Source organism: Biomphalaria glabrata, chromosome 6 (assembly GCF_947242115.1).
Source record: "Biomphalaria glabrata chromosome 6, xgBioGlab47.1, whole genome shotgun sequence".
In the NCBI taxonomy this organism is placed as follows: Eukaryota; Metazoa; Mollusca; class Gastropoda; family Planorbidae; genus Biomphalaria; species Biomphalaria glabrata.
Genome location: NC_074716.1, coordinates 7,235,804 through 7,262,717, shown reverse-complemented (window position 1 = coordinate 7,262,717; position 26,914 = coordinate 7,235,804). Strand labels below are relative to the sequence as shown.

General features: G+C 33.6%; 1 protein-coding gene and 1 long non-coding RNA gene across 7 annotated transcripts in view; one reads left to right on the top strand and one right to left on the bottom strand.

The window, feature by feature from the left end:
* LOC106078981 (protein F37C4.5-like) overlaps positions 1–22,453 on the top strand; it is a 29,626-nt gene extending 7,173 nt beyond the window's left edge. For 2 of the 6 annotated variants that reach the window (XM_056031732.1, XM_056031731.1), the window contains exons 7-13: positions 1,442–1,571; positions 1,986–2,125; positions 3,314–3,485; positions 11,544–11,621; positions 12,953–13,114; positions 15,015–15,248; positions 16,571–22,453. In XM_056031732.1, the coding sequence (XP_055887707.1) occupies positions 1,442–1,571; positions 1,986–2,125; positions 3,314–3,485; positions 11,544–11,621; positions 12,953–13,114; positions 15,015–15,248; positions 16,571–16,762 (1,108 nt within the window). In that variant the 3' untranslated portion in view covers positions 16,763–22,453. Of the gene's footprint in view, positions 1–1,441; positions 1,572–1,985; positions 2,126–3,313; positions 3,486–3,875; positions 4,036–6,030; positions 6,176–8,161; positions 8,313–9,869; positions 9,964–11,543; positions 11,622–12,952; positions 13,115–15,014; positions 15,249–16,570 lie in introns of all 6 variants that reach the window. The other 4 variants (XM_056031736.1, XM_056031734.1, XM_056031735.1 and 1 more) reach the window with 4 other exon arrangements.
* Positions 4,856–5,085, bottom strand: LOC129926629 (uncharacterized). Its single transcript, XR_008778340.1, has 2 exons — positions 5,017–5,085; positions 4,856–4,941 (listed from the first exon to the last, which is right to left on the bottom strand). It is a non-coding gene; the product is annotated as an uncharacterized LOC129926629 (long non-coding RNA).
* Positions 22,454–26,914: the final 4,461 nt, after the last annotated feature.

The following is a 26,914-nucleotide window of genomic DNA, read 5'->3' as shown; positions in this document are numbered from 1 at the left end:
GATTTATAAATATACTAGTTGACCGGTGACGTAGCATAAGCCGCTTTTTATCAGGGTCGGCCTTAGGCCACTGCAACCTATGCGACCGCAGTGGGCCCCGCACTTTCATAGGACCCGCTCTAATTCTAGATGTATAAATTATTATATTGAACCATTTTATAACTTATAACAGATTTCCCGCGGCCTCAAATTGCAAAATATACGAATAGTTCTGGAAATATTATAAATTATAAATATCTTTTGAAAACTCATACTTCTTTTTTTCTTCTTCGTTCTCATTGTTATGTTGGAGCGTTCCGATAACTAGACCAATACATGAGATGAACTGCATAGTGGTTCCCAAATCAGGGAGCTCTCCATATAGTTTTCTTTCTATTGGGGTGTTTTGGGGCCAGTGTCTTATACGGGCCTCTTGGTAAAGAGAGCAGTTTTGGAGGACGTGGTCGGCATTCTCTGGTGATACTCCACATGGGCAGATTGCACTGGTTCCAATTTTGAGCTTCCGGTACATGTGTTGTCGCATTCTGTTGTGTCCGGTCCTGAGTCGAAAGATTAGACGTTGATCTTGTCGGGATAGCTTATAATAGGCATCATCTTTCTTGTGATTTGGATGAGAGCTCGTCCATTTCTCATTTATTTTATTTACAATTAATTTCTTCAATTCTTCTAGATAGAGTGCAGAGTTTATTTGTAAGTTAGTTCTCCCGCTCTTGGCGAGTGTGTCAGCCTTCTCATTTCCTTCTAGTTGTATATGAGAAAACTCATACAAATCTCCTGAAATATATGCACAAAAATTGTCATTTTGGGGTGTCATTCAATATGGAAAATGCCAATCCTGCGCGCGATAAAACAAACAGCATTATGCAATATCCTTAATTGTGGAATCTAGTGAAAGAAACTTCTCACGCCTCAAACTAATTAAGAATTACTTGAGGTCAATAATTCTATAGATAGATTGAAACATTTGGTAATTCTTGCAATGTAGGAAATTTTTATCATATGACTTTGCTACACGCAAGGCTCGTGTAGTAATTCTGTGCGTAGTAAATGCAAAGACAAATATATTTTCTAATACAAACTCTTAATTTTCACTTATTATCCGTATCCCTGCCCAAACTGGGGTCCGCGAAATCTGTTTCGCATTGGGCCCCACAATGGTTAAGTCCAGCCCTGCTATTTAGTGACGGGGCAATACAGAGTAGATTACTTGTTCACTTTCCATGGCTTCTTGGTCACAATGATTAAGTCCGGCCCTGCTATTTAGTGACTGGTGAATACTACTTGTTCTCCCCCCCCCCCCTTCTTTTTTTTCGTTGGGCAACTCTAGTTCGTCCGACTTGCAGAAATAAAAGGGTGATCTTTCCTTTACTTCTTGCCCAAACTGTTGAGCCATGAAGAGAATTATATATAGAGATTTATTTATCTATAAATGACTCTTCAGGGAATGTATTGTTGTACTGGAGGCAGAGAAAGAAGACAAAGTCTATTTAGTTGTTTCCTATGTCGTGATGGGAGCTTCATGGATTCCATCCTATGACCTTCGAATGTTTACAGAGGAGGGATCATTAAAGGTATTTTTTTTTTAGATTTCAGCTTCATATTCTTAATAACTGTATCTCTGTCATGGCATTTTTATGATGTTGGATGCAGCTACTCATCTTTGTAAAAAGTTTGCAGCAGTGGTCTTTTAAATGACTAGCTAGTCTTTTAAGTTGTCTAGTCAGTTAGTCTTTTATCTCTTCTCTCCCCAAGAATTACATGATTTAGTTATATAATTTTAAAAAATTCATTTCCTATAAACGATTTAAATTCATTAATTTTTGTATCAATTAGATTTAAATAAACCATTGACAAGGTATACTAATATAATATTTTCTCTAAATCTCTTATTTTATTAACTTGTTATTATTGGTTTAGTGTGTGCATTTTTTCTAAATCATAAATGTTTAAAAACAATATTCAGATCGAACACATTTTTCTCTAAGATATTTTACTATGGATTAATCTACCAAAACTCTGGAGAGGATTGGAACGATGTCAAGCTATATCTGTCCACTGCAGAGCCGAGTGTTGGTGGCACCATTCCAAATCTTCCCATGACTCAGCTAGCCATCCGTAAACCTATGTAAGTATTATTTTATTTCATCATAAAAGTGTTTTGGCTTGTTTCAGTGTTTGTTGTATCTTGAATATATACTTCTTCTTCTGAGTGTGTTGAAAGTATAAACAGTTTTACATTGAAAAGCTTGATTGGTTCTAAATTTAACAGGATTTTTAAAGCTCATTTTTGTAATGACTGTATGTCTTTAAAAATTAATTAATTGATTGGCTTAACATCAGACTGCACATTTAGGTTGCATTAAAACATTATGTATTGTTACATTCTGTTTTCCTTAGTTTCATAATTCATTTCTTGAAAGAGAATTTCTGAGAGTAATTCTTTATTTTTAGTTAAAAATCATTCTACTTAACCATTATCCTTTTTAAATCTCACTTACTATTTTAATGAATTGAAGCTTTTCTAAACATAAAAATGACTTTTTAAAAAGCTTTACTGGGTCTGACTACCGATTTGTCATCTAAAAAATGCTAATTTGAAGATATTTTAATATTTGCTAGAAATAATGTTTGTCATACATCAAGCTTCATGAATCCTGTGCATATTGGTTGGTGATGGGGATTAGATATGGAGATGTATCAGTTAGGTACCCTCATGCAGGAATTATAAGGTGCACTACTACATTTAAATCTGATCTGTTCACTATAAAAACTTTGGTTTATTTTAATTAGTACACTTTATAGATCGATTACATTATTTCAGTAATTTTATGTCTAACAAGAGCACCAGAAGAAGGACAATATTTTTTTATATATAATATACTCATCAAATCATTTATCCCATCAGCTCTTTTTGTATCTAGTTCTCAATCAAATCAACTAAGTGCACACACACACACACATTGAACTATGCTGTTAAACTGTCATTGATAACCAGATGAAAGAAAAATATATTTCTCCTAGTGAAGAGTTCGATTATAGGATGATCATGAGAAACAAGAAGTGAAACAATTTTGTTAATGCATTTTGTTCCATCATCCTATCATATTGGCATAAATGTTTGAAATATCAACTAAGCATAGTAATAGTCTACCATGACAAAGTGATTGGATTATTTTTGAAATTCTGTTTATTCCTATTTTAGTTGATTATTGTTTGACAAATAAAAGAAAAACAAATGTCATATATGCTAAATCTGGGCTGTGTCCAAATTTTGATTGGTTTCTTCATGAATACATTTACTGCAATGTTTCAGCATAACACGACCAAAATCCAGAAGTTTGTCTTTACGTAAGTCAAAAAAAATGCAAACCTCTAGAGCTGCTGCTCCGTTTAATGATATTGGTTATGAATATGAACAAGAAGATTCATTTGCACCTCAAATGATGATGCGGGGTATGCCAGAGATGCATGTCATGGAAGCTGAGGTTTGTAATTAAGCTAAACTCCAAAGAGAGATCTTTGCACTAAGCGCCAGCTTTCATATCCAACAAATATCTTTTTGTGGACCTGTGCCAATTAATTGTTTTTTTAAGCATGTGTTATTTAGCAGACAGCAGCTTTCTGCGTAATAAATGAGAAACGTATTTTGCATCACCGATCTTTGATACTCTCTTATATAATAGAAGAAAACTGTTATGGCTGTAATGGTTTCTTATTGAACTTGGGTCAAAATTGATTGTCATTTTTTTTCTGGTGCTGTGTTCAAGTTGTTAGGAGTTTATTCTTCATCTTATGCTTATATTTGATGGAATGAATAATTCCTATTTATATAGATTTTTGTTTTCCTGCATAAAAATGATCTCTCCAATTTTCAGCAAATTCACTCAAAGGCGAAGTTTTCATTTTGGTAAGGCCAGCAAGAAATTGTATGAAGATGATAATAATGATGAGGATCGGACATGTACATTTATGGCAAATGTCTTTAGTTCTGGGGACACAATGCCGGCTGCTAGCATGCCAGTAGCCGTGGCAGAGGTTTGTTTACTTCTGTTCGGGATAGCGAACAAACACATAGTGTTCTTTTGGTGCATGCTCGGTATGCGTCTCCGATCATCAGCACTGTAAATGGCTTCATTAGTTCTTACATTTCGCAAAAAGTGATTGTTCATTGTTAGTTGTTTCTTTCTTTGAATTAATTTCTATTTGGTTCACTTTAAAATGATTTGTCAGAAAAAGTTAAAAAAATTATTCAGTTCAAATAGACTTTCTTAAAATTAATATTGAAGCCATTTTTTTTTTTTACCCATCTGAAAGTGAAAAAAAAAACCCAAATGCATGACCTTAAAAATCCTTTGAAATACTGTTCACACTATAAATATTTTCAATAAGAATGGCAATAGCCATCACTCACCATTTTGTTTGTTTGGATAATTGTATTTTCTTTTTACATTCACAAAGCATGCAGGCAATGTGTCTTGAGTTCATTTGTATAATTGGGGGCCAATCTTCTTAATGTGTTCTCCTTTGCAGGGAGTTGGATATTGAAACACGTGAACACTTTTTGAAAACCAAAATATATGAAACAATTTAGTGCTTTGTTTTTACCATTGGAGGTAACATTATGCTATTGTTATTTATTTACTAGTTCCATACACATAACTGATGAGGTTATTGAGTGTTATCTAGTATGTAAAATTGTAAACTAGGAACAGTTAATAAAAGCATTGTTATGATCGAATGAGCTATAGGAACAATTAAGTAGTGATAAAATTTCCTGAATACTTAAATCACATCTTTCTAGGAGGTATGAAAAACAGACTTGAAAAAAAAAACCCAGATTTTTTCAGCTTTTAAACAATTTATGAAGAAAACATTTTAATTGAAACTTTTAACCCTCCACTTTTAAAACAACACTTAAATGCAACCTAGCATATTGACAACCTAGGGACATCCTAGGATATTGACAACCTAGCATATTGACAACCTAGGATATTGACAACCTAGCATATTGACAACCTAGCATATTGACAAATGTCTGGTCCTTGAGACCAAGCTATCAAAGGCATTTCTACTTTGGTCAAGCATATCACGCCAGCAAAAATGACATTGCTTCATTCTGAAGAGAAGCACCTTCAGACTATTTTCCGGCAATGTCTTTTTGTACTATTTATGTAATTACTACTCCAGTTTGCTTTTAGTAACTAGTAGTAATTATTACTTGAGTTTGCTTTTAAGCTTGGTAATTTAAAAGCTAATATCCTTAGAAAGACTTCATCAGACAACTAGATGCAGTTTTTTACATTTGTCAGTTCCTGATGTTTTAATTATGATAAAGAGGGACTTAAAAAGAGAGGCATTTGTTTTATTTGTTTAGGTCAGTGCACTGACCACATTAAAAATTGTATGTATTTTGTTCAATAATTTTTTATTTTGGTTCAATGGAAACAGGAAAATGTCCAATCTATGGAAAGTAAAGATTTGATTTTACTACAATTCTATTCAAGCCTCTGTGGAACTTGTGCATCTTTTTTATTGCTTGTATTATTTAATTTGAAAATTACTTTGTAAGAACAAGTCATTGTTAGGTGGTCAGTGTAGGTGAAATTAATAATGGAATTTATTCCTCAAAGATCTATTGATACAAATCCTGATTAAGGTGTCTGTTTAGAAAACAATTTTTGTCAACGATGAAAGTATTTAAGGTTGTTACATATGTAGCCTTGATTATAATTCATTCAGTTATTCTGTTTGTTAATATTGAAAGAGTCTTTGGAAGCTACACTTGGGCATTATTTACAGTTTTCTACTTTGTGGAAAGATTTGCATTTTTTAACTGCTGGATACAAAAACATTCTTTCATTGACTTAAAATCCTCCAATCATTTCACATCTCATACCATAAATGGCTTATGAATCACTTAAAATAATTTGCAATGTTAGGCTGGCACTTAAATGGTTGTTGAAGACAAGCCGTTTATGGAAACAGCAGCTATCACATTGATCTGACTAGCATCGTGTTGCATTGTTTCAGTGCTTTAGCCCGCAGAACAATGTCACCTGGTGCAGTGGGAGGAGCAATGTTACGTGAGGCTCCGGAGATGATGGCATGCTCTTTTTCAATGGATTTAGCCCCTCGAGCTGCACCTATGCCAGAGATGGCTTTTAGACATGTTGAGGTTGGTTGTTGGAAACACGAACTTTTAAACATTTTTGGTTTGAGTTTTTTTGTGTGTTCATTTTGCTTATATTATTTAAAAGAATCTCATAACTACGAAGCACATGGTTGCATTTTACTTTGCCAAATGTAGGCTGCACAAACTAAAATTTGTAAACATTTACCCATAAACTTAGTCAGTTGTCAATCTTGCACGAAGGTTTCATAACATTTGTCTAAGTCCTTCATTTAAACCTAGTTGCTTTTCATCCTTCATATAAACTTGTCACTTTGTAATGTTTGGTTTTTATTTATTTCTGTTTCTAGTTTGTCCTGCATCTTTCATTTCATAACTCTAGATGTACGTGCTAATGCTTAAAAGTAGCCTAATATCACGCTGTAGCTCTCTAAATAACAAAACCAAAAGTTAAATAATGAATTTATATATAACCTTTTTTTTTTCCATTTAAGTTCTTAATTATAGTTATAGATTATCTAGGTTTTTACAGATTTTCCCAGTGGCTAAAATTTCAGGCTGTTAATGACTCTTCTAGTGAATACAGTTGTACTTGTTGTATTGTTGAACTAAAGGAAATTGTTGTTGTTGTTGCCAACTGTAATCTCTTTATATCAAAACTCCATTTTGAAGAATTCTTTTATTGAACCAACAATATAGAAATGACTTTGTAAGAACAAATGTATCATTGTTAGGTGGTCAGTGTAGGTGTAACTAGTCTATTCTTGTCTGCTTTGGTGTTATAATTTGATAGTGATTTGACTCTTTTAAAATCCATCCTAGAGGTCTGGGCTAACTTTAAATAGGTATGTGACCTCAGCCAGGGGTGAAAGTGCAACTAGTTGTTTAGATGAAATTATAACTTCCTCATAAGCCGTATTATAATATTAATGGATGGTTATCTTAATTGCCTTTTTCCTGTCAGCTCCTATTGGAGCATATGGCCGCAGTCACACTTCTCCACTCAGTTCTGAGTGGCTTTTTTTTTTTATCTGGTCCCATGTCATTCTGATGATTGACCTCTTTGTTTGGGCCTGCCTGGCATAAGTACTTTTTAAAATGGGAACTTAGATGTTACTGAGTCTCAGGTTCTAGACTTTGTAGCATGAATTATGAATAAAAACAAAGTGATTCTGAAAAGATACAGGGACAGATTTTCTTACAGACACATACAATTTACAGACACAGTTTTTCCAGTATAATAGTATTAAGAAAGGGTTGTCCAAAGAAAATCTGGCTAGATAACATATCCTGATATAAACAGCTGCTGAAAAAAATGGGAGGATTAGGTTATGCAAACTGTCACAGCAGCAAACAGCACCCCAATGATGAACGTCAAGATACAGGTGATGATGATGATGAATAACAAATTAATAAAATCATCAGAAATCAATAAGAGTTTTAATAAACCCAATCCTCCCACAGACTCTTATGCTTGACTACATATCTAGATCTTGAGTTTGCTTAGTGGCAGCACCGAAACCTCCCAGAAACCCCTCCCACTGGTCCTCAAGAGATATTAGACCGCACTGAACATGCTGTAGCATGATAGATGTATTATCAACTATGCAAAAGCAATTTTAAGAAATAAATCCATTCTTTGGAGTCACATGGTCATAGTTCACATTATTCTTCACTTCTTGTATTCGTAGCTAAATTAGTGTTAATAATCACTATAAAGAATCACCTTATTTATTGTGATACTTTTCTACTCTGTATACCGTCTAACATTCAAACTTAAAGATCATATGTCTAGTAACAACACTTGTAAGAATTTGACTTAAAGTCTGAAGGTTAGAACTAGTACTAAAATTACTTTTAACCAAACTGCATTTAATCCTCCTTTGATCATCCATCTGGTCATGAGACTAATACATCTACCAAACTGTAGTGATGGCTCAGGAGTGTCGACAGGCTGGCGTCTGCTTCTCCCAGAGGAATCGTCTAATTGTTTGATTGAAATGTATTGATTTGGCATCACATTGTTTTCAGACCTGCCAGTCGCAACTATATGGGATATGATGTGGCAGAAATGAATCGTAGACACTTGCACAGTCTGAATATCAATGCTGTAACGGATTTATTTCCACCCCCACCACCTCCACCTTCAAGTATGCCAGCTTTGGGGTTTAGACCAGTTGAGGTTGGTTCGAAACAAGAAAACCTTTTGCTTGGTTTCACTTAGCCATTTGTTTATTTTTTTTTCCGCTTATATAAACAATAAAAGTCAAAGCTCTATGCTCCATATCATTAGTGGCTTCAATTGGGTCTAGATCGCTATACACTCCTCCTTCTCCTCCTCATGTAGTCATCTGTTTTCATGCCTACTCTAAATGTTTCCATTATAATGATCTTATGACAATCTAAATGTTTCCATAGTAGTGATCCTATTACCATCAAAATATTTCCCTAATAATGATCTTATGATCATTTAAATGTTTCTATAATAGTGACTTTACAACTATCATTGAAACTTGATCACTTTACTTACATAACCATAATGTTTTGGTTTAATAAATTCTAATGTGTAACATGTATTCCATCTTGCCTTGCTCATTTGTAAACTCAGTTTATGTGTGTTAACTTTTTAAGAAATACTTTTCTAGATAATTTAACATTTTGTTTTCCTAACAAACCAAGACAGGGAACTTCCTGTATACATTGAAGTAAACATAAATTAATATAATAAACTGTAGATTCTTTTCTCAGATTCACTCAGCTAAAAAAAAATGTTAGCAGTTTGCTAATAATGATTTCTCTCTATATTTTCTTTATTTTTTATAGATATTAAATGCATGGTAAAATAAAAAATTGCGTTGAACTAAAATAAATCCATTCTTTTCTATGAAAAATCTCAACATCGTATATCTGAAAAATATTATGAATTTCTAAGTCAGTGTACAGATTTTATTAAAACAATCTCTACATTATTATGTAGATGCATCGCTCTGAAAGTATTTTCAATTCCTTACATTTCTAATAGTTCCAAAGATGATGTACATATTTCTTTTGACTTCTCTCTTGACAACTAGAAATAAAAAATCAAAGCATTAAAATGATACAGTGATATTTCATTTTTTGTCACTTTTAAGAAGAATAGTTGGCCAAGAGTTAACAGATCTAAACCTGATTGATTTCATTTAACTACCCTCATTATCCATAATTGCTAGAAACATTTTTCTCATCTGTTAAGATACTATGTACTGAGAATCTTTACACTTTTGTTATAACTGAACAATTGGTTATCCACTTGAACTATATTAATATAGGTTTAAAAAATTAACAATAATATCCTGGTCTGGTTAAATACACATTACAATAGCTGATTTACATAGTTTAAATAGTTGTAATATTAGTACTTTGACAGTTTGATAGTACAAATAATGTTGTTTTATGAAAAAAAAAAGAATTATTTGTCTGAAATAAAAAAAATGTTACTGAAACTGAAAAAAATTATATCAACTGAAATTTGAGGGGAAAAACTATCTTCTAGGAAATCAAATAGAAAATACTTATTTGCAGAGTTTTCAGAACATTCTATTTTTGTTAACATCAGTGCGCAGACATACACATAATTAAATATTTGTTGTTACACATGTTGAAAAATTAAATTGCTTTTTGCTACTGTGGAGCACGGTGTTAAACTTGAAGGATTAGGTCTTAATGGTTCAATTGTTCCACTGCTTGCCTGTTCTTACAGAGAAGTGGACTCGACACAAAGTTCCCAACAAGTAGTCTTTAGTGACATTGAAATGGAGCCATTCAGTTTACCCCTTGAATATTCTGTGGCCCAGGTTGGACATTCAGTTTCACCCTAAGCTGATTTCATTTTAGCAGCCTACTTCCTTATTATTTATACATGTATCAATTATACATAATTTATATTTATATATATATATGTATATATATATTCGAGAGCTGCAAATAAGTTTATCTCAATACAATTTTCCTGTATTGATTTCTATGTGACTTGTGATCTAAAAATTAATGCCTGGTGTGAACAGAATAATGGAATGGAACAAAAAAAATTCAAATATTATATTATTGTGAAACTATGTCCAAGTGATTTAATTTTATTGGTTTAGAAAAATAAATGTAATGGAAGATTTAACAATATAAAATGGTGATGTCTAGATTACTCATATTATTTTGGTAAAAAAATGTACACCCAAAAAGTCTATTTCAACACTTGTAGTGTGACTTTATAATACCGAATAGATTCAAGTTTTCTTCAGTTTGCTCTAAGGTTGTTTTTGTCAATGGGTTGTTCTTAAGCTTCTCTGCTCAGAAAGATAGCTAGGTTTTCTGGTTATTGTTTTGTTCCATTAAATATTCTCGTTGAATCCTTTTTAAAAACACAACAGCTTTTATTTTGATATTGGTCAATTTTCTTTTCTTTTTTTGAGGTAATTTGGAGGTAGTTCTTTGTAATATGTCCTGTCAGGTCATGTCTATTTCAGCTATATCCTGACCATTAGTTCTGGTTTGCTTTTGGAATGCCTTGCTCCAACATAAATACTGCTATTCTCTGGGTCCTGCCCCCTTTTTCTTTCTTTCTTCCTTTTTTTTTTTACTTGCAAGTATTCAGATTGATTTTGATAGCAAATGTCAAGGTCACTTTTGGCTCCTTGTCTGTATTACAATTTAAATTAAAATTGAAAAAATAAAAAAATCGTTGGAAATGAAAGTCTGGTACTAAATCTAAATTAAACTTCAAATATATTTATTTAAAAAAAAATACAGTAGTAAGGCATAATGTTTGAATAAAATGTATATGAAACAGCAATTAAAAAATAAGCCACTGGATTAAAGCACACAAAGATTATAACCATATTATTTATTTTTTTAACGCATATCTTAGACTTGCTTGAAGGTTTCGCTAGTCTAGTGTAGTACATGATATAAAGCCATCAATTATTTATTTTATCTTTTAATCTTGATCTGCTGTGTCGCTGTATTGGTTTATTTCTGTTCATCTTTATGTTGCATGAAGCCTTTATTTTTATTCAGTTTTTATCCATTTCATTTAAACAATTATTTCAGCATGAAATTTAGATCTGTATGTAATTTTCTCACTGCTATTATTACTCAGTTCTCTAAATTTAATTTAAATTTAAATGGCATAAACTTCAAAGCACTGAGAACTTAAAAAAAATCAGCATAAACTTTGAAGTGCCGAGAACTTTAAAAAAACAACAACCTAGCATAAACTTCAATATAACTTTTGATGACATTTTTCATGTTTTAAGTATTAAATGATAAGTACTTTTATTATCGGATGTAAAAAAAACAAACGTTGTTTAAAATATTTTAAAATGGCTAAATGGTGAAAGATGACCGTTTTTAAAAAAATGCTTTATGGTGCCTCTTGCAGGTCTCAGAATCAACCACCAGCACCACCTATGAGATTGCTCGCCAGTCTACTATTCCTAGTGACAACACTGAGCACAAGGTCAGTACACTGTGGAGGTTTTCAATGAAGACATCTTCTTTTTCATTACTTAGTATTCCAACAGCTATTGCAAAGGCTGCAGAATACACAATTGACACCCTAAGGAAAACCTTTATTGAAGACAGGCGCAGAAAACTGAAAGAAAACTTAAATAGACCGCCAGCAGACAACGTCTTTGTCTGCATGAGATGGTGAAGAATATGCAGGTCATAACTGGGTTTGCATAGTCATGTGAAACACTGGTCCACATCTTCGGCATTAAAGACATAGCCATCATTATTATTTCAACAGATTGGCTAGCTCGACCAATGAATGTGTTGGCAGTTGTTCATAGTTTCTCACATGAAGTGAACACTTAAAGTCTCTGTAGTTTAAACAGTTTGGTCAACTCAGTTACATTTAAACTGCTTTATAACAATGAAACAGTGAAATGAAAATTTGCTTCTTTTGTTGCGTGTTATCAGAATATGCCAAAATTCCAAACACAGACTTTCTTGCTAATTTTGACAATTTCTTAACATTAAAAAAGTTTTTTTTTTTTTTAGCCTATTAATGCGATGCTGCAATTGATTCAGTATTTGTAGATAAAATGAATTAATAATAATAAGATAATATGTATGGTGAAAACAGCTTACATCTATTTTTAGCACACGAAGGCCTAGTCATGCAAGTTTGAATATTTAATGCCTTTATAGAAAATGCGTATCTTAAATGAGTCCAAGGTTTGGAACATGTCGAATTTCTTGTCTTTGACTATGGCTACACAATGTAGACTAAAGAAAAATATTTCGGTCTTTGACTATGGCTACACAATGTAGACTAAAAGAAAAATATTTCGGTCTTTGACTATGGCTACACAATGTAGACTAAAGAAAAATATTTCGGTCTTTGACTATGGCTACACAATGTAGACTAAAGAAAAATATTTCTTGTCTTTGACTATGGCTACACAATGTAGACTAAAGAAAAATATTTCGGTCTTTGACTATGGCTACACAATGTAGACTAAAGAAAAATATTTCTTGTCTTTGACTATGGCTACACAATGTAGACTAAAGAAAAATATTTCTTGTCTTTGACTATGGCTACACAATGTAGACTAAAAGAAAAATATTTCAGCCTATACATGCCTTCCCAATTCATGAGTTGAATATATAAAAAGTTCCATTTGTAACTAAAAGATAAATAGTCAAAAAGACTTTGTTTTTTCAAACTTAATTCATTCTGTTTTAAATAATTAACTTTAATGATGAAAATGTGTATTAGGAACTAGAAGTTTCTGAGGTTAATGTCTACTGAAGTGAAGAATGTTCTGTATTCTTGTATTTCAGGTGACAGTGGCCATCATTGAACTGAAACCAACACTGAGTTATTTGTCAGTGCCCAAAGTTGTGCCGCACGCCTTCCTGCAAGCCAAGGTGGTCAATAACTCCCCGTACACTCTGCTGTCTGGACGCACTAACATCTTCCTGGACAACAGTTTTGTTGCTAAGGTTTTTACTGTTTTTTTTACTTTCTCTACTTGCTCCAGGTTTGACAGGAGAAACTAATAAAACAATTACCACTAGACTGATAACCATGCCCACATTTTGTATGCAAGACCATCCAACAAAACTAATTTACATCTAAAAAATTTTAAGGCAATAGAGTGCTAATTAAAAAAGAAAAGGTAAAATATCATGTTAATTGATAAAATAAAAAATGAACTGTAAGCCTTAATTTTGTGTGCATGTGTGCAGTGATTGTTAACTTTCAAGCCCTAATTTTTCCTAGGCAATGTCATACTCAGAGGAGTCATTCTTTTGTTACTAAATCTTGTTATATAAAGATTAAATGTTGTACACTATTGTGTCAGTCTCGGTTGACATTGCCTGTTATATATTCACCTCGACATGTGAATCCTCTGAGATGGAAAGAGGAAGTAAGAATGACTAAATTGACTTTTAGTCAGTAGTATATTTTAGTCTGTTGTTGACAGAAGTAACCTTAAGGGAGTTGAGTGAACTAGTTACTTAGAGTCGTTTATGAGACTTGAGACAGTACATGTATTTTGATAGTTATTTTCTGTACTTAGAGCTGGATACATATTATTGAAGGTTATTGTTACCCGCTGTGATGCGGACGTGATTTAATAGTAAAGTTATATATACACCTATTCCTGAGGACTTAGTATATTGGATATGTTTGATATCGCTGTTATGGGGACGTAACTATATTTCTATGCATTGGATCATTTTTGTAACTACTATGAAGTGCAGCATATTGTTTTATTAAATAAATATTATATCTTGTCTGCCAAAACTCAGACTCACTCAATCTATACTAGCATTCTACAGCATTCGCGACACATTGATAGTGATACACGTTTCTACACTAAAGTGACCTGTCCCATATGTCAGACATAACGCTTACAAATTGTCCATGTAGCAGCTAGCAGTAAACCTTTTGTATCTAGTTAAAGTTATACTTCAAAATTTTTTTTCACTTATATTTTTTTAGGAGTTAGGGAACCTAGATTCCTTTGGGAGACATTTTCCTTGACTCTTATGGGGAACATTTTCCCTCGATTCCTCTGAAGGATATTTTTCCCTTGATTCCTCTTGGGGACATTTTCCCTTGATTCCTCTGGGGGACATTTTCCCTTGATTCCTCTGGGGGACATTTTCCCCTTGATTCCTCTGGGGGACATTTTCCCTTGATTCCTCTGGGGAACATTTTCCCTTGATTCCTCTGGGGGACATTTTCCCCTTGATTCCTCTGGGGGACATTTTCCCTTGATTCCTCTGGGGGACATTTTCCCTTGATTCCTCTGGGAGAAATTTTCCTAGATTCTAATGGGAGACATTTTCCCTTGATTCCTCTGGGGGACATTTTACCCTAGATTCTTTTGGGAGACACCTAGATTCCTCTGAGGTCCATTTTCCCTTGATTCCTGTGGTAAACATTTACCCTGAATTTCTTTGGGTGACATTTACCCTGGATCACATTTATTTGTTCAGTCAGAAAAGGTTGGAACACTTTTACTACAGGCATTGATAGATAGGTCCTTAAGGGTACTCTTTTTATTAACTACTTGTTTGTCATTGAAATTCATCACTGTTACAACTGAAATAAAATGCTTCAGTTCATCACAGTAATCCACTCCTGGTTTATATTTCAATTTTTAAGCAACAAAATAGAGAAAGAAAGAAAAAGAATGGAAAGTAATACAGAGAAATAAGGGGATGATATAGTGAAACCTAAAGAAACTAGGAAGAGTGGGAGAGAATTAATTATTTATACAGTTGTCTTTCGTTCCATTGAAGTGAAAAGTCCTTAGAAGTTTCTTGGATTGTCATTAAAACATTATCTGCACTGAACACCACCTGTTATTCTTTGTTATGATGCTCACAGGCTGAGATAAAGGCTGTAGCTCCAAAGGAAGAATTTGAATGTTCTTTGGGTGTGGACCCCAGTATCAGAGTTGACTACAAGCCGCTCAACAAAGTCAGCTCCCAAAGTGGACTGATCTCCAAGTCCAACACCACCACCTACGAGCAGAATATTGAAATTAAAAACTTGCACAATTATGCCATCAAAATTGTGGTGAGGGACAACTTGCCTCGCAGCTTGGATGAGAAAATCAAGGTGAGTCAATTAATTACATGAAGAAAATCAAGGTGAGTCAATGAATTACATGAAGAAATTCAAGGTTAGTCAATTAATTACATTAAGAAATCCAAGGTTTGTCAATTAATTACATGAAGAAAATCAAGGTTAGTCAATTAATTACATGAAGAAAATCAAGGTTAGACATTTAATTACATGAAGAAAATCAAGGTTAGACATTTAATCAGTGGGAAACTTGGTCAAGAAGCTAAGTGCGCTTGAACTTGGTTTGGCTACCTATGAAGGGGGCTCGAGGTTCGACGACACCCGACTCGAGCAGAGTTGTTGTTTACTGAGCACCTAAAGGCAGCATGGAAAAAACCTACTCCCAGATACCCCCTCTCCCAACTGGTCCACAAATGAGATTGGACCAGAGCGCCCTGAGCATGCTATAAGCATGAAAGAAACGCTATATAAAAGCCATAATATATTTATTTATAACTGTTATACATTGATATGTTTTCACAAGACTATTCAGATTCATAGTATTCCTTGTACTTTTTTTATGTGACTGAAATGGTTTTATCCGTCAAAGTAATATATTTTCTAATGTCGTGAAGACATAAGAAATCTTGCTTAGTGGTCACTCTATGAATCTCAAGTAACAACCAAAAGTTTCTATCTAGGATTCATGTTGTGAAGACATAAGAAATCTTGCTTAGTAGTCACTTTGTGAATCTAAAGTAGCAACCAAAACTCTCTATCTAGCTCAGTGTTTCTCAATTATTAGCCGAAAGTGCCCCCCCCCCTCCTCTCCCCCCTAGCAAGCTGGAGAGAGTGCACTAGGCTCTCACAATGGCATTCTAGGAGGGCTATGTTAGCTCCTCCAGCAGCCCCAGCACCAAGCTTTTTCCTGCATAATGAGCTTTAGAACTTCTTTATAAGGAAGGTCTTTCTAAGTCTTAACCATCTTGTAACCTGGACATACAACTTGTCAAGGGCTTAGTTTGAAGTAGCATTCAACAGTTTAATATCTCCATTTTATATACTTAAAATAACTGTTAGTTTTTTGCTTTTTGAAATCAATTGTGTTATTATTTTTAAAAAATGGTCTTGGTTTTAAAAACATCAGAACTCTGTGAGAGAAAGTGGTGTTAGGTGATGAATTCTAGAAAAGAAGAATCATGTTATTACACATCACATGACATTCTCAAAATAATTATCAAGTATGACTTAACTCTTTCTCTCCGTAATTATTTACCACATTCTTGTGGAATCAACGTTGGTATCGTCAGTTAGGAGAGAAAGAGTTAATATGAATTTGAACAACTCTAAGCAAAGTTTGTTTGTTTGTTGACCAGGTGACTCTCTTGCTTCCTCAAATCGACAACAAACACCCAGAAAAGAATGAAAAGGTCAAGTTGACCAAGTCCAACCACTTGGAGTGGGACCTGGATATCAAGGAGATGGACAAGGTGGACCTTGTTCTGAAATATGCAGTGGAGCATCCAGCTAGTGAGGACGTTGAGACCACCTTGGCCATTGGGAACTAGATGGAAAGGCCAGACTCCAACATCAGACTGGACATCAATGAAGCTCTCATTGACTTCAACAAATAGAAAAGATAAATATAAAAAAAATGTTGCAAGTCTTCAAAAGACATAAAAATCCTATTGTCCACAACAAATATAAATGATACAAATTTTCTATAACAAGTTTAGTCTTATGAATGTAATATCATATCCAAATGTTTTGTTCACATCAGAAGTTATTCAGCTTGCAAATTGTTTTACTTTTTGGGCAACTATCTACATATGAAATTTTTGTTTACTTTCCATTGTTGTCTTTCTTTTTTTTTTTTTACTTAAATCTCTAATTTTGTAAAGGCAACATTTCAAGAAATTGTTAACTATGCCTAAATTTTTTTATTCAGTTGCATCCTCTTATGTTTGCACACAAATGTAGTCAACTATAGTAATGTCTTCAAGAAATATTGCATAAATAAAAAAAAGTTTTATCTTTAGGTCATTGAGACGTAGGATTATTTATAGCAGTACATCTCACAAGCGTGTTTGCTTTTGTTTATTCTGAAGCTCAATTTTAAATGCTTCAAATCTTGGTACATTTAGCTAATATTGAATAATTATAATATAATAAAATGTTAGTGATATTAAGTGTTTGCCAATTAATTTATAATTTCTTAAAATTTTTGGTTCAGACATTTACTGAACAAAAATAAGATTTCTTTCCACTTCAATTGTCTACTGTTTGTTTATTTGTCTTTGTATAAGTCACACTTTGTAACTTGATACCCAGTGACTTTGATAGGTCAATTTGAAAAAGAAACCATCTTTTGTGTGCCTAAGTCTTGACAACTATCATATATTTGTCTATAGTTCTAGGCAATTTTAGAGCAGCCTTCTGTTGCAGTCCTGAACTTGAAGTGATTTAACAACAGGATTCTAATTGTTTTTTCTGTTAATCAAATTCTACAATGAATGTTGTTCGATGTGATATTGATATACATCATATATATCATCTGTTAGTAAAATTTTTCTTCACACTTGATCTTCACAAGTTGATCTATTTTAGACAAATCAAAGAGTTTCTAAAGTGTGTGGTTCACAGCAGAATTTGGGAAATTGTTCTATTAAATTTGGTCAACATTGTTAACATATCTAGATGTAGCAATGATGTCCTTTTTCTTCAAGCAGACATATAACTTCATCAATTTGTGTTTTTCAAAAGGTAGTCTCTGTTATGAATCTGCTAAGAATAATGCATGAACTTTGTGTTTGTAGTCATTGTTTGTAAACATCTTAGATAATATACTGCTGTGATCAGCAAAGCTTATTAAGTATGGCAATGTCACACATGAAAACAAGAATGTATTAGTCATTAGTATATTTAACTAAAATCATTAACTGAATATTTCTGTGATAGTTATTTTCATATAAATATATATATATATATATATTTATATATATTACTTGTAGCATTTGTCTGTTCAAAAAATTATTTGATTTAATAGTCATTTATTTTATATTTATGATATGGGAATTAACTGTATACACTTCATCAATACTATATCACTGACATATATATAATTAAAATAACATTATGAAAGAGAAATTGTTAGTGTTTCTGTTCAGCTTGAAGTTTAAAATTTTAAGTATAACCCACATATAAATGTGAAGTACTAATACTATGTCACTGATAACAAGTGGTCCACAAATGTGACTGTCACCACAGAAAGATATTTAAGATGTGCCATTGAGTGTCTGGTGGAAATCTAACTCAGAATTTCTTCCATTATCCTGATGTTTTTTCTTAAGAGAAATCATTATCTGTTTTGTTGCTATTAGATCTATTTTGAAAGAAGTAGACCGGTTAAGTCGGTTCCAATTGAATTTCTCTTTTAGACACATCCTCAAGACTCTAAACATCAAAAACAACAAAATTGTAATATAATTATTTTCTTTTAATTGAGGTAAAAAAATATTTAAAAAAAAAATCACATATTCCTTAAGTCATATTGTTATCTTAAGGAATCAACTGTAGCTAATATAATACATCAACCTGTGAGCTAACAAATGCATTAGTCTGTGAGCTAACATCATACATATTGTTTATTGTTTGATGTGAGTACTTTTATGCATGTATAGAAAAATTGTTTTTATAAATGTGAATTTTTTTTAATGCATATATTTCTTATATTTTATAATGTTATAAAGTTTTTTTTAAAAAAGGTGTTGTTTACATTTTTTTTTTTTTCATTTTTGTTATTGAGAAACCACAGCTCAGGATTGTTCAGTGCTCTATTGTACTATTTGTGATGGTATCTTTTAAAGGTTTTGTTGTATATTTAAAGAGCATAGTTTAGATAACTGGAGACACTGAGAACATGGATTTCTTGGTTGAACTAAAGATGTTTTAATGTTAAACTGATATACACAATTTCAACAATTTTGTCACCTTAAGCTAACTTCACTAATCAAGGATAAACCTGATCTCTCCTCCTGTCTTGATGTCGCCCCATACCTGCTTCTTTTCTTTATTCCACACTCTGTAATAGACTTTAAATTTGATTCTGCCATGGCATCAAGAAGCAATGGAGTAGAAATACTTCAGTGTCAATAAAGCAACCTGAGCCCAAGCTAAAATGATCTAGGTCTCAGCTATTTGTGGCTAGAAATATTTCAATGTCAATAAAACAACTCAAATCAAAGCTAACTTGATCTAGATCTATGCTCTTTAGTTCTTTGTAATCAAGGCCAAATCTGTTTTTGGGTTGTTGAATTGTGATTAGCTTCACTCTAAAAAGGGAATAATGAAAACCATAAAGCTGTCATAATGACAAAAAAATGTACTCTAGTATAGTGCATCTTTCATTCTATAGGCATTGCTCTGGGTGCTATGGTCCAATCTTTCATTCTATAGGCATTGCTCTGGGTGCTATGGTCCAATCTTTCATTCTATAGGCATTGCAGTGGGTGCTATGGTCCAATCTTTCATTCTATAGGCATTGCAGTGGGTGCTATGGTCCAATCTTTCATTCTATAGGCATTGCTCTGGGTGCTATGGTCCAATGTTTTTTAATGGACTGGCTGGGGGTATTGGGGGAAAAAGTTTACACACTGGAACCTCTTTGATAGTTAGCTGTTGGTCTATACCACTCAGCCACACATCCCACAATAGACGTCTTTTTACCTTACCAAACTAGATTCGGAGATGATCTTTTATTTTTAGAGTGCCCCATATCTTGTGAAGCTTATTAAATGCTAAACTAATAGGATGGCCTGTATCTGGACAATCAGCACTAATTCAAACTTGCACATGAACCCTAGAAGCACAGGACTGGCCTTGAAACTAATGTGTGTCTGTTAATGTGAAGAATATAATCTATGGTTTCATCGCCTACTCCATTTAATTTTCACCCTCCCTTAATAATGTCAATGTAACTCTTTGTCTACTACATACTCCCTCTCAGAGTAGTTTGTCTCCCCTGAGCATAGTATTTCATGTTTTTAATTTGTTGAAGCATTTTTTTTCTCCCTTTTTATAAGCACATTTTTTAAAAAACTATATATCTGACCACATAGTTCACAATTTTGTTTTGTTGACCATTTCCTTCCTTCTTTTTTATTTTCTTGTTTTCATAGTGTTGATTGGTTATGGAACAACTTTTATCCTTTTTTTTTTTTTACTAGTGTACATATGTTGCAGAGTTATGGACCTTACCATTTGTTGAGGCTATGATTGAAGGTATTGAATTACTAGTAAATCCTACGTGTACAAATTGTACTCAGCTTGTTAGACATAAATAAACAATGCTACTGAAAGACCACAATTATTTTGTTATGTTTACAAAAATAGCATTTCTTTGTTAGGTAAACGTGTAGTTTTGATCACAAGAGTGGGTTTGTTACATATACTTTTTTTTCTCAGGCATTATTAAGTTTAATTTTCTAAATATAGACTAACCAGAATTCAATATTGTATTTGACTTGTTTGTTTGTGGAGTATTTATTTTTTAAATCACTTTTCACAATATATTTTTAGAATTATTTTTTTCACAGACGTAATTTTACATAAATAAGCATGCTGTAAAGAAGATTTTTAAAAATCCTTATTTTTAAGTTTCATTTTGTTAAATACCCTGCAACAGACTCAGTAATCTAGAAATTAAATGGAATAGCAAAATGGTCACATTGTATTCACCATAATGTCCTTTGATATAATGTGAACTTATTTTTTTTAAATTTACTGATAGTTCTAATAGTAAGGTTTACACTACAAGGGTATGGGTGGTGATATCTAACAGGGTCCAGATATATGTCTGTTCTTTCTGCGTTGGTTTATAGATTTTGATATTCATTCTTTGTTTTGTAGTCATTCTGGTCTTGACTTTCAACATATATTTTACATTTTGTCTGTGTTTTTGTTTATGGTCTCATGGATATAAATTGGAACAGTATTTGATTCTCTCCTTCACAAGTCTTGATTGCCTCGTTGTCTAGATATATCTCCTAATGAAGACTATCCACTTTTCCACAGGGTGATGACAGTTCACTTTTTTTTTTAATATCAAATTAATGACAAAAATATTTTTTTTTTAATCTTTTGAATTTGTTCATTCAAATTTACTTTTTTTTATATTGAGCAAAAAATTGTGAAGTGACAGAGATTTGATTAATTTAAAATTGTGTTTGAAATTGTTGAAATGTAATGGCATCAAGCAATAGTTTGACATAATTCATTGTCTGCACAATTTGAGTGAAACAAGTTTTTTTCTCTATTGAAATTTGAAAGATACTTTCAGTGTTTCATAAACAACTTGGTGTGTGTACACTCAATCTGATGGCCTTAGTTTGAAGTATCTCAGGCCCTAAACTGGTTTTTAATGTTTTTTGTTTTTGATTGAGATCTCAATTTTATTGAAATGTTTATACAATTGATGTTTAAAACATAGAAATGCTTGGACTTCAGATGAAAGAAATAATATTTTGTAAAATTTTAGTGCTCATGCTATCTATTTCTCAACCTGGACTATTGACTCTCTGAATGATACTTGTTACATCCATGGAGCAGTCATACCCAACCTATCACCAGTTTGCTATCTGGCCATTGACAGTTTGCTATTGCTATCTAGCCATTGATTGGTTGTATCTGGCTGTTGAAAGCTTGCTATCCGGACATTGACAGTTTGTATATGGCCACTGACATTTTGTTACCCGGGCCATTAAAGCTTCTGCCCAATTGTACCATGAAGCCACAAAGACTTGATTCCAATGGACAGAACAAGATATTTACTGTGATGGGGTCTGGTTATTGACAATTTATGTCTGTAGGTAAAATAAAATCTTTCAGATATAAAGAATGAACTTCACGCTGTCATCATGTTAGTTCTGTGTTGAGACCTTGCTTCCTGTCAATTCTTGCTACTCTCCAGGTTGCCTGACTTAGCTGGTCATCTTTAATTGAACAAATCTACGAGACCAAGAAGTGGATGAGTAGAAAGTTTGCTCAATTGCCTGCTGTCACTTAAGACATTTATTTATTATTGAAGCTATTGATTTGCAAAGTTTTGTTTTATTTACAAAATCATTTACTCTTTCATTATTCACTTATTTTACACAAAGTTTGTATTTTTAAGCTTTGATTTTGTGCATTATTGCTAGATTTATATCCTATTAGCCTACTTAGAGCCCATATTAAACAAAATAAAGTTTATCATTATTGTTTATATTGTTGCTAACATTTTTTAAAATTTCAAAATAATATATGATCCAATGTCCTCCTCCTCATTTGGATTAGGTTATAAATAAGAACAATGTCCTCCTCCTCAGTTGGGTTAGGTTATAAATAAGAACAATGTCCTCCTCCTCAGTTGGGTTAGGTTATAAATAAGAACAATGTCTCCCATGGTTTACGTCCCTTGGATTGTTTTTTTTTCCTTCCTGAGACTGCAGTGCTTTCAATGATTTTGTAGATCTAACCAGTTTTAATGAAATGAAACGAGTCTGGTTAAGTCACTATTATAACTATTATATCGTGTGGATGGCTTGTCAGGTGTTGACAACTCAGGCGTGACCCCTGGCTACCACGCCACTTGGGATCAAAAAGGGAATTTTACCTCCCTCCTTTTAGAAATAAAATCTATAAGTAACTTAATAACTAAATATCCATTGCGCCTCCATCAGCCGTACAACGACAATAATAATAAAAATATTTTTTATTTATAAAGCGATGTTAACCCTTAAAGTGCTGAGCTGTTTTACAATGAGTGCATGCCAAATGGAATTACAATTCTGATGTTTAGAGGCTAACATACCACACGCATTTTAAGGGTTAACAAACAAAATGTTGGCTCAAGGCGCTGTAATAATATTATAAACACGAAAGCTGAAATGACAAACTAATCTTAAAAAAGTTATAAACAGGTAGGTGTTAATGTTCATCCTGAAAGTAGTGTAGAGTTGCATGTCTGTCTGAGATCAATGGGGAGTGAGTTCCAAACTCTTCGTCCGTGCACTGGAAAAGCCCGCAGACCGTAGCTTTTGAGGGAGAAACGTGGCATCACTAGAAGCGTTTGAGTCCGTTGAGCGCAGTGCTTGAGGGACACATTGTGAGTGTTTATGTCCTGGAGAACTTTTTAAACTTTTTCATGTGAATGTTAAGCCCCATTCTGGAGCGACATTCATGTCCACATACAACGCAGGTGAGGGTTGCGTTGGCTTGGTGGCAGTGGCGTAGCTGGGGGGGGGGGTAAAATTAGAAAGTCCCCATGGCTTCCACTTGAGGGGGGCCGCCAAATGAGTATCCAAATTCTTTATACATTAAATATTAAGCCACTGCTTTGTAATCTTGCTATTCATGCTGTTATACAAGTTAGTAACTCTCATATCCCTAGGTTACGCCACTGCTTGGTGATAGAGGAACCATCCTTTTTACGTTGGCTCGCTTTTTTTTCTAGAGCTGAGGTCATTGTTTTTTTTCACTATCCATAGATTTCTTTGTCAGTATCGCTGTCCACAATGTGTGGTCTAGGGCGATGTCATCACAGTAGTCAAAATCGATGCACGATTGATTAAATCTACCTAACGGATGTGAGGGCGACCTGTTTTTTATGAGCCTGTCCCAAATGCCCATAGAGGATGACTTTGGTAATTCGTTCGTCCTCCATACGGCGGACATGACCAGGCCAAGGTAGGCTGCGGCGTCAATATATTGGGAAGAACTAAGCAAGTAAATACTTTAGTGTTGCTTTTTCGGTCAAACCATAACTGTAAAAACCAGGTTCTGAAGCATCTATATATATATATATATATATATATATATATATATATATATATATATATATATATATATATATATATATCTGTCTCTGTAGATATAGTTCTCCGTTTGCGACTTCTTGTGTGACTAAAGAGGCAGATCCTTGATACACAGCTGTGGTCACAGGTTGGGCATCTGTAGTCGACAGGCGCCGTTGCATTGTCACTCTTCTTTTTACTACTGTTATGTTACTTGTGTATGGCTTCTGCAATGCGGGGCCCTTCCTTTATGCTCTCTCTCTCTCTCTCCGTGTGGATCTATCCAGTGCCACTTTTCCCCAGCTGCTAGTGTCGATTTTGAAGAGCTTCATGTCGCGTTTGCATACATCCTTATAACGTAAAAGTGGGCGACCAGCGGCTCCCCTGCCTTCTGTTAGATCACCATATAGAATGCCCTGTGAAGTCCTGTTGAAGTCGACCTTCTGGCATTCTATGAACGTAGCCATGTCAGCTAAGGCGTGTGCTACTGAAAACACAGCTGATGTCCTGGCACCATGCTCTTCGTAGCACTTTCTCATTGGTTATTTTATGCTGGGATCCACAATTACAGAAGGGATAAAAAACGCATAGGGAAGGCTGCCTCGACCTTCGCTAGACTCAGGCCAAGAGTTTGGGAAAACCATAAGCTAACTACGGCGACCAAAATGGAAGTCTACAAAGCATGCGTTATGAGTACACTGCTGTATGGCAGTGAATCATGGACCACCTACGCAAAGCAAGAGAGAAAACTGAGCTCGTTCCATTTGAGATGTCTCTGTAGGATCTTGAATGTCATATGGAAAGAAAAAGTGTGCAATACTGAGATCCTTGCGCGATTAGATATTCCCAGCATCTTTACAGCTCTCAGACAACGCCGCTTGCGCTGGCTTGGACATGTTCGCCGGATGGAGGACAAGCGCATCCCAAAAGTCATCCTCTATGGTCAACTCGCGACTGGCACAAGAAAAACTGGTCGCCGCCACCTCCGTTACATAGATGTAATAAATGGTGACCTCATATCAGTGAACATCAATACTGACAATTGGGAAGACATAGCTCTAGACCGCAACAGATGGAGAGATACAGTGACCAAGAAAGCCATGGACAGTGAAAGTACATGGGTCTCAGCCCAGGAAGAAAAACGTACAATCCGAAAAACGGCCAGCTCCTCTACCACCAAAGTAAAAGCCACCTTAACCTGCGCTATCTGTGGACGGGAGTGTCTCTCCAAAATAGGGCTACCACAGCCACATGAGGAAGTGTGCTCTGAGATGAACCATAGTCGTTCTACGACTGAAGGAGGCCAATATTTTATTCAGCCACGTTATTTTTTTGCAAATATTATATATATATATATATATATATATATATACACATATAAATATATGGTTTTTACCATTATGGTTGGTTTTTGTTTTCTTTTTTTTTATTATAGGTTCTCATATTTCACAAATATTAAACTATAAAGAATTAAAATTAAAATTTGAGATATGATTAATCCAAACTTAACTAGTAATTAAAATAGTGAATCTAGATAAATAGTAGGTAGAAGGTTTAAGATTAATGAAAACAAACAAAACTTGATATGTTTTGTGAAGATTAGTCTCTGGAGTTGGTTGATAAACTTTGGATCCATGTATTCAATATCTGATGTAATTAATAGTTTAAGTATTCCTTTCTAGTTAATATTTCTCTTTTCTTTTGAAGATAAGAAAAACAATGTTTTTTAAACTATGAGGTAATATAATTAATACCTTACAAATATTCCTAATTGAAAAAGCAAGGTTCTATTTAAAGGCCAATAACTTTAGTAAATAGCATAAGATAGATACTAGATACATTTCCAATCATGTGATAACAATTCTTTTCCTGTGAAATCCCGAGGTGAAGTATCATGATGCCCTATTATATTATTTTACAGGAATCTGATAGAGCTATTATGAGTATAATAATGTAACATATGAACAGTTTTGCGATATGTACATTCACTTCATTTTTAATTTTTTTTTTTTTTGGAAACCTCAGAATTTTTATTATTCGATGAAATGAAATTAAAGAATGAGATTTTGTTAAATTATATATTAACCTTATGAGAATAAATTATGGTGCTTTTTAAATGCATATTAAAAAGTAAAAAAATGGTCACAAAGTTGGGTATTTAATCACGCTTCTGTTTTTTTTTTTTTTAAATCAGTCTCATGAATTAGGTGCTATAAAGGACTTGGTTGTCCAGAGAGATTTGAATTAAAAAAAAAACAACAAAAAAAAAAAAAAAAAAAACAAGTTTGAGTGAGTTTCATATCATATAAGTGAAATAAAATTGTAATAAAATAAATGCCTATAAGACATAACATCAAACACTGAAACACTGTTTTTGGTATCTTATTGTTGCCTTTAAATGAGCTACATAAGCGTGTTCCCAAGTGTAGTCTAATACTGTAACACACTCAACAGTATCTTAAAAAAGAAACCTTTAAAAGATAAGAAAATCTACACTGTAAAGTGGTATGAAAAGTATTTTTATTTTTCATATGATTTGCAATCTTAAAAAATAAGCCTACATTTGATTAGCAATGTCCCAATAAATGTCATTTGACGCTACCACATCCTAGCTATTTCATGTAACGCTACCACATCCTAGCTATTTCATGTGACGCGACCACATCCTAGCTATTTCATGTGACGCTACCACATCCTAGCTATTTCATGTGACGCTACCACACCCTAGCTATTTCATGTGACGCTACCACATCCTAGCTATTTCATGTGACGCTACCACATCCTAGCTATTTCATGTGACGCGACCACATCCTAGCTATTTCATGTGACGCTACCACATCCTAGCTATTTCATGTGACGCTACCACATCCTAGCTATTTCATGTGACGC